Source organism: Sinocyclocheilus rhinocerous, unplaced genomic scaffold (assembly GCF_001515625.1).
Source record: "Sinocyclocheilus rhinocerous isolate Xijiao unplaced genomic scaffold, SAMN03320098_v1.1 scaffold1871, whole genome shotgun sequence".
Classification (NCBI taxonomy): domain Eukaryota; kingdom Metazoa; phylum Chordata; class Actinopteri; order Cypriniformes; family Cyprinidae; genus Sinocyclocheilus; species Sinocyclocheilus rhinocerous.
The window spans coordinates 37,749-46,402 of record NW_015665799.1 but is presented as its reverse complement, the minus strand read 5'-3'; the positions used below and the strand labels follow the sequence as shown (position 1 = coordinate 46,402).

Genomic DNA, 8,654 nt, shown 5'->3' with positions numbered 1-8,654 from the left:
GTCAATTTTTTTAAATTGAGATTTATACATCATCTGAAAGTTGAATAAATAAGGATAATTTGTTAGGATAGGATAATATTTGGCCGAGATACAACTATTTGAAAATCTGCAATCTGAGGGTGCAAAAAAAACAAAATATTGAGAAAATCGCCTTTAAAGTTGTCCAAATGAAGTCCTTAGCAATGCATATTACTAATCAAAAATTAAGTGTTAATATATTTACAGTAGGAAATTTACAAAATATCTTCATGGAACATGATCTTTACTTCATATCCTAATGATTTTTTGGCATAAAATAAAAATCAATAATTTTGACCCATAAAATATATTTTTGGCTATTGCTACAAATATACTCCAGCGACTTGAGACTGGTTTTGTGCTCCAGGGTCACAAATAGTTATAGGCCAAATATTGTCCTATCCTAACAAACCATACATCAATGAAAAGCTTATTTATTCATCTTTCAGATGATATATAAATCTCAATTTCGAAAAATTGACCCTTATGACTGGTTTTGTGGTCCAGGGTCACATATATAAAACTTTCATATATTTTTACATTTAGACATTTAAGGGAATAGTTCACCCAAATTGAACATTTGCTGAAAATGTACTTTTCCTCGGGCCATCCAAGATGTAGATGAGTTTTTCTTCATCAGAACAGATTTTGATAAATTTAGCATTACATCATTTGTTCACCAGTTGATCCTCAGCAGTGAATGGGTGCCGTCAGAATGAGAGTCCAAACAGCTGATAAAAACATCACAATAATCCACACCACTCCAGTCCATCAATTAATGTCTTGTGAACATCTTGTCTGATAAAGAAACAAATTCTACACCTTGGATGGCCTGAGGTGGAGCAAACTTTCAGTGAACTATTGCTTTGTGTGTCTGTGCAGGTGAGTGAGATGTGTCAGCAGGTGAAGGAGCAGATGTTTGAGTATTATGAGCAGCACAGTCAGGGCATGGAGGCCAGCATCACTGAGCTATCGGAGGTGCTGGAGAGAAGCAGTCAGCTGAGTATGGAGCTACAGGGAGCCAGTCAAACCCTAGCCACCATCAATAAAGGCCTGCAGCACAGCACAGAGCAGTAGATACACAACCAAACCAATCAAACATTAACTTAATATGAGACTGGGTACACTTATACGATTTGTGTGTTACCTCATGCTATATACATACATGATAAAAGAGGCTTGTTTAATTTAACTTAAAAAGGAACGGTTTAAAATTTTCAAAATGTAAACATGTTATTTTTACAATAGCATGTTAAAGAAAGTTCAAATGCACATTAATATGCTAATCTGATTTGTATTTACATGTATTTAAAGTAAAGTAAAATCAATTTTTGATGGATTACATGGTTTACCTAAAGGTCTTTTACTATCATTCCTTCTAAACCCTGGCAAATGTGGTTTGGGTAACCGCATTATTTGTGTTTCAATAACTAAGGTTTGAGCTTTGTAGGATTAAGGCTTTTCCCCACAGCATTAGTTATTGAAAACTCATTTAATCTGTTGCCAATTCTCTGTATGGCTTTCTTAGTACAAATGAGCTGCTCTAAATAGATACAGATAGCAAGATACAGCACCATTATAAAATTTAGGATTAGATAACAGACCCTAGAGACCCTCGGTACAATCTGGGTAATGAAAACCAATGTGCAAACACTATAATATTTAATCTTTTATTCAACTGCAGTAAACAATTTTGTTCAACACTTCTTTGAAATCTTTCTATAATACATCAATGTACAAACAATAACATGCAGTTTTCATGTCTGCGATCCTTGGTGCATTTCTTTACAAATCTACTTAAAGAACCTGCAGTCAAACATTCATTCCAAGTGTTGTGATCTAGTTAGAACATACAAAAATAGATCTCTGACAAAGGCAACATAAAGTACAGACATTCGAAATGACACACATTCATTAAAATACTGCTACCAGATTCAGAGAATATTGTATTGTCAATTTCAAGTCAAGTTGTAATGGTAAATAATGCAAAGTTTAAAAGCATTCAGGAACTATATGGGCTATAGGTCAAAGGCAGCAGCAGTCAGTGTACATGATGTGACAGCAGCTCATCTGTCCACCGTGAAGGACTGAAGTCCAGTGATGGCTCTGCCCAGGATCAGGGCATGGATATCATGGGTACCTACAAAAGAACACAATAATCAATGTTCAGTGACATGTAGAGCTTGGGAAAATCTTATGAGACTTTAGACATTAGACACTTAATGAGACAATCAGGTTTTGCTTAGTAATAAATATAAAATATGAAAAATGCTCTAATGCAACTTGCAGACGTCCTCCAAAAATATCTAACTTTGCTTTGTAATCCCGATCACTTTCTTAAAAGCTCAAAGCATTACAAAACTCCTGCCTGTGTAGTGACCAGGATCAGGAAGTTCGAAGCAGGGATTACAGATGGGTTTCCCTGTAATGCCTGAACTGATCAATTTATTCACGTCTCCTTTACTCTCTCTGACCTTCATAAGTGTTGACGGCTTCCAGGTTCATGACGTGACGAATGATGTGATACTCGTCTGCGATGCCGTTTCCTCCCAGCATATCTCGGGCCTGTCTAGCGATATCCAGGGCTTTACCGCAGGAGTTCCTCTTTAGCATAGATATCATCTCTGGAGCCGCTCTGTGAATGTAGTTTGGGGAGTAAAGATTATTAGCTTGAAAATTATTCCTTAGGGGTTTATTTTTATTCATTTAAACATTTTTCCCACATTAAATCACATTTTTAAAAATACAGATATTTTCTGGGTTTCAGTGACCCCGTGGCAGGTATTAATTGCACCAAATATTTGTCTTTCTCAGTTCCAAACTCCTGCATCCTCACAAAAAAAATATCCAAATTTATAAATCCAGTCCAAACTGCAGCAGCATAAAGATGAACCTCACTTTCTCTCATCTATCAGTCGGCCCAGTTGAATACACGACTGCAGGCCAATGGTGATCTCGGTTAACATGTCTGCCATTTTCTTCTGGATCAGCTGGTTTCTGGCTAGAGGAACTCCAAACTGGATTCTAATGGGAACATTACAGATTATGTTGCATGCTGAAAAACAACATCTGCAAGAACCATAAAGATTTTAACCACAAGGACAGCCAATCTTAGCAAGCAATAAACTGGAAGCAAGCAAATTTACTTACATTAACATTTATGTATTGAAATTCTTCTACACTTTTCACATTATGCAGTCACTTGTTTATGAGTATAGATGGTCATTAGATAACAGATGTGTTCTGACCTGTCCAGTGTGTACTGTCGTGCTGCATGGAAACAAAACTCTGCGGCACCCAGAGCTCCCCAAGCAATGCCATAGCGAGCATTATTCAGACACCCGAACGGACCCTGGGAAACCAGGAAGAAAATCATGAGTATATTAGCATTATGTAATGAAAGTCGATACGAATTTAAAACAATAAGGGCTAATTATGACTTTTGTTAATCAGCTGATGAATCTCAAAATGGCCAGCAATTGGCCTGAGTGATATACATATCAGTCTTTTTTTATTTGTTTATTTGTATGGGGACAGTACAAAAACATTCAGCACAAAAATATGCATTGCATGTAAAGATTAAAGCACATGCATCTAATTTGCATTTCTGGTCCTGTAGGTGGTACTAATAAGTGCAGCTGCATGAATATTGTGCTACATGCTTGTTTCATTTTGCTTTTTATCCATTTTAATTAGTATTTGTTGGGAAATACACGGTTACATTGCTGTTTTTAGAAGATTATATGTGTACTATGGGGGCCTGGACATGTGGATGTGGATATCAACCAAAAGAGATTTTGGAAACAATTCCTCTGCTATCAATGGCACTATTTGGATATAATAATCATTTTTCTAAAAGTCTAAGGAAATTTGCTTCTTCCCTGACTGCTGAAACAGAAATAATATGATCAACAGAATACTACGACTGGAATCTGGCAGACGGGGTAAGTAATCTGGAAAAAGGATTATTCATTCAATATGCTCAATTGTTGATATTCATCCATTTTTATATGCATCTAAAGAACTGAACCACAGTTGACCAAACAAGGATTGTTTAATTCCTTGTTCAGTGGGGAGAAATAAAAATCAAATCAATGCAAAAAAAGCTCTGGTCAAAATTGTTCCCAAAGAAATTGAGGCCTAGCTTTCCATCAGACAACCACCAAATTTCAATGGTCAGATATATTTTAAAAAGTGTATGAAGGGATGTACTTCTGGAGGATAATTACTTCATCAACTATTACTGCTTTGATTTAGATCCTACAAGGCTGGCAGAAAGCACTTCAATTACAGCACAAAAATTGACATTCTGTTCTGATTCTCTGTTGATTTCTCTTGTGTCTTTACAATAAACCTTTGTCAATTGTTGCACACACTGGCTAAGAGAAAAGGTCAGATTTCTAATTACTAAAAATGATTATACAGCTCTGGTTTCTGTAAGCTAGTGCTTAACCATTATTTTGAAAGACTTCATATCTAGTATTGATTTTATTTCTATGCCTACCAATAATAAAGCCAGTAAACATTTCTCGATGGTGTCTCATGTAGCGTCTCACTCACTCACCGCCAGTCCTGAAACTTTGGGCAGCAGGTTTTCCTCTGGCACTTCCACCTCGTCCATGATGATCATGCCGGTGGCTGACGCCCGCAGGGAGAACTTGCCTTCGATCTTAGGAGTGGACAGACCCTTCATGCCACGCTCCAAGATGAAGCCACGTACCTTCCCGTCCTCGCACTTGGCCCAAACCACGCAGATGTCAGCCACTGGTGAGTTCGTAATCCTGTGCAAGAGATGGGGGCGAGTGTAAGATGATGGAAGAGATTCTTTGCCACTTCGGGTGTCCACAACATAAGTAATTTTTCAAAATGTGTAGAGTGTCACAGGAATGAGTACTAAAACCCAGAAACGAATTAGCATTTTAGCACTTATGGTTCCATTGTCTTCAAGTCGGTGGGTTTTTTGAATGGGCTTTTGGTTAAATACCTGAGGTCTGTGGTGAACACAAGCTCAAGATATTTTCACATTTTACTCTACAACATAAAATAAATCAGTAACATCCCCTTGTAATGTTTTAAAGCTTTTACTTATCTTGAACAGATTTCTACTAGTCTGCAGCCTGGCTGTGTTTATAACTCGATTCTGACTAAAACTTTCAGGGATAATGTTCATTAAATAAAGACTTAAAGAGTTGTCCGAAGCTTAACGGTGGTTATGCTGAAGTCATGTGACAGTAGTTTGTTTTGTAGTCTTTTTCTTTTACTTCTAACTTATATTTAGGCTTCAAAATTCGTAATAACTGTATTCATTTGAAAACATCATGATGAACAAATCATAAGAACCATAAACTTTCATTGATTACAGAGCCCATATTCTGCAATAATCCAAAAGCCAATGGAAAATCCTACTGGCTTTTTGTCAAGTGAAACAGTGATCCTAACTTGAGGGACGGCCTACAAAAATACATCATCACTGTGCAGAGGCAGCAACTGTCCATTAAGTGAATGCAGTCCATGGCACCACCATGTGGACACAGTTTGTAAATGCCAGAGAATGTTAATTAGCCTTCTCATTTTGTACAAATGGATTGTGATTTCTTGAGTTCATCCATGCAGTTCCATGCATTTGTGAACTTTTCTGTTCTTTGCTGTTGTCATAAAGCTTGTGCATTACATAAGAGCGGCACTGAACCTACCAAGTCTTGGAGCCGGTGAGGGTGAAGGTGCGACTGGACGGGTTGTACTTGGCCCTGGTCTCCATGCTGCCTGGGTCACTGCCGTGGTTTGGTTCAGTTAGTCCGAAACAACCTAGAATCTCTCCTCGTGCTGCACAACACAAAGACAATAGTGGGTGAATCTTATGAACAATACTTCAATCACAACAAAAACAAAAGCCCAACATCAATAGATAAAGAATATAAAGCATTAAGATTTTTTGCACAGACACATTTTCTGAATGTTTGGCTATTGATTTTGTAGTCTTACCCAGTCTCGACAGGTATTTCTCCTTCTGTTCCTCAGTGCCGTAAGCATTGATGGGGTGCATGACCAGTGAGGACTGCACACTCATGACCGAGCGATAGCCGCTGTCCACTCGCTCCACCTCACGTGCGATGAGACCGTACGCCACGTAACTTGTGCCAGCACAGCCGTAACCTTGATAGGGAAGTGTGCATGAGTGAAAGAGAGTTACAGAAACGTACTGTATAGATGGTTACACTTTAAACAAGCAATCAGTTCTGCATTTCCTGACTAGGTATTAGATGGCAGAAGGGTATATTTTAAAAATCTCTACTATAGGGCTGCATGATTTAGGGAAAAGATTGATTTGCAACTTTTCTGGGAAAAAAAATTATTATAATGCAATACAAGTGACCCAAACTCAGAGCAGATGCAGAGATGAATTTGTGTGGAGCAGCATTTACTGTGAATCGATCTGCTCTGAGACACTGAAAACACTGAATCATGAGCTGCTTTCGTGTAAATGAACACAGTGTTGCGCTTTACTCTGAAACACGCAGGATCTTCTTTATGCACCAAGAGCTTGTAACACTCCAAAGAGAAAGGAAAAATTGAAATCGCATCATATGACCCCTTTAACTGAATTAAAACCCCTATTTCGATTTTATTTCAATTAACCATGCAGCCCTACTCCATATCAACTGCTAACTGATATGGGACTGATATATTGTGTGTACCTTTAATAGTGGGTCCCAAAACACCAAGTTCTCCCATCTCAGACACAATCTCACGTTGAAAAACTAGTGGAGAACAAAGGGCAGTTAGTTTAAAAATGCTTCAAGTCAGTGGAAACTAAGCACCCAACACAAACCGTAGCCCATTTTAGAAGTCCTATTGTAAACTATCCATGTGATACAAGTATATGCACACCTTCATTTCTGTTGGCCATCAGGATGCGTGGCATGAGTTTCTCCTGGCAGTAGGTGCGAAAGGAGTCCCGAATCATGATCTCCTCCTCCGTCAGGAGACCCTCCAGCTCCAAAGCATCACGCCAGTTAAACTGTACTTTAGCTGAGGTTTATATGGCAGGTTAGAAACCAACATGCAGGTTAGTGATCACCAGATCTTCACAAGTTTAGAGCAGAAAATATTGCAAAACAGGTAAACATACGTGTTTTCACTTGCTTCTTTTCACCAGACTTTTCTGCATCTGATAGAACAATAGAATTATACACCTGTGCATCTTTGTTATGCATGTGCAAATAGAAATGTGTGGAAAAACTTTACTTTAATTCTATACTTGAGCTGTGAAATTAAACATGCATTGATAAAGATGACATAAAACTCAAATCAAATCACATTTAAATGGATAGTTCATCCAAAAATGTAAGTCATTTATTGACTCTAATGGTATTGATTTAAAAAAAGACTTTAAGTTTTAGTCTTTTATTCATATGAACCCAATGTATGGCTTCAGAAGGCTTGGAATATAATTGTAAAAACTGAATTATGGGTATGGTGTTTTTGTTTTGTTTAGCTTGACAGACATGGTAATTTTCCACTGATAAAATAACAATATACAGGTCTGGAGTAACACAAGGTTGCATAAGTGTACATTATATCATTATATATCTAGAGACATATAAAACAAACTGCTGTTCTGACCCAATGGAGAAGCCACAGAAGTTTTCTGTGCTCTGGAAGCTGTAAAGAGGACACATCTCTGGCTGTTCACAAGCAGACGACTCGCACTTCTTAATGCCATGATGAAGTGAGCCTCTGAAAAACAATAATGCATGTCATAGAGCTTACAAAGCCATGCTTGTATCAAAACAGACAACTGTGTCATTATTATTTAATCTTAATTTTACCAAGTTTGTCCCTTCAGATAAGATAAAAGAGAACTGCCCAAAATGACAGCATACAATATCAGCAGAATAGAAATTATGGCAAACTATGTGGTAACTTGTAATCTGTAACCTATTACATTTCCAAAGTAACCTTCCCAACACTGGTTGTAGTAAATAGTTAAAACACTAGTCAAGACAAGATATTCGAGGTATCAGTACTGCTTTAAATGACACATTTGGTAATACTACTCCTTTTAGTTGGGAGTCACTGTAAACAAATCCTCAAGCAGGTAATCTGTATGCATAAACAACATTAAAGACAGTTCTTGGCCACAGTCACGCACACAAATAGCAGCTGACCCAAAAGCGCAGTACAATCCACCAACTAATAATGGACTCCGTTTTACGGAGCTTCACGTACCTGTAAACAAGACGAATTGTGAACACACGGTACTAAAACATTTTTGTCGTACAGTACAGCGCTAAAGACAGGTGGGATTTTTACAGATTGACAGCGCGTGGAGGGCGGAAGAGGAACATGAATGCGTGACAGATGGCGAGTCCAGGGCGCCATTTTGAGTGTGGCACATACAGCCTCATAAGACCACAGAAATAAAACAAAAGGGTAGAATGGCAATTACCAAGAAACATTCTTAATGAAATGTGCGTTTACTGGCATAGTCATTCGAATTACTTTCTTTTTTTTACTATTTACAAAGTTTGACAAAATTTCTCTATTCATGAGGATAAAGCGCCACCTCTTTACAGTCTATGAGCGCCACACGGTGTTGTCACGTAATACCAGGTTTATACATTTTAATGCACAAA

The 8,654-nt window shown here is 37.8% G+C and overlaps 1 protein-coding gene across 2 annotated transcripts; it reads right to left on the bottom strand.

Moving 5' to 3' along the window:
- Window positions 1-1,423: 1,423 nt before the first annotated feature.
- On the bottom strand, window positions 1,424-8,358 carry LOC107731476 (glutaryl-CoA dehydrogenase, mitochondrial-like). Of its 2 annotated transcripts, none has more exons than XM_016542569.1 (12): window positions 8,248-8,358; window positions 7,642-7,755; window positions 7,148-7,186; window positions 6,907-7,047; window positions 6,714-6,776; window positions 6,001-6,171; window positions 5,712-5,841; window positions 4,583-4,799; window positions 3,267-3,370; window positions 2,917-3,042; window positions 2,493-2,653; window positions 1,424-2,158 (listed from the first exon to the last, which is right to left on the bottom strand). In XM_016542569.1, the coding sequence occupies exons 2-12, from the start codon at window positions 7,739-7,741 to the stop codon at window positions 2,085-2,087; spliced, it is 1,326 nt and encodes a 441-aa protein (XP_016398055.1). In that variant the 5' UTR covers window positions 7,742-7,755; window positions 8,248-8,358; the 3' UTR covers window positions 1,424-2,084. The 2 variants fall into 2 exon arrangements, with proteins under 2 accessions (XP_016398055.1, XP_016398056.1); XM_016542570.1 differs by having other exon boundaries at window positions 7,148-7,180.
- Between the last annotated feature and the right edge of the window lie 296 nt (window positions 8,359-8,654).

Bases quoted from the DNA above. Each gene is read 5' to 3' on its own strand.
- LOC107731476 (XM_016542569.1), bottom strand. From the start codon at position 7,741: ATGGCATTAAGAAGTGCGAGTCGTCTGCTTGTGAACAGCCAGAGATGT. The intron at 6,172-6,713 runs GTACACACAATA...TTCCCTATCAAG, and splicing joins TTTGGGACCCACTATTAAAG to GTTACGGCTGTGCTGGCACA. The intron at 3,043-3,266 runs GTCAGAACACAT...TGTTCCCATTAG, and splicing joins CGACAGTACACACTGGACAG to AATCCAGTTTGGAGTTCCTC.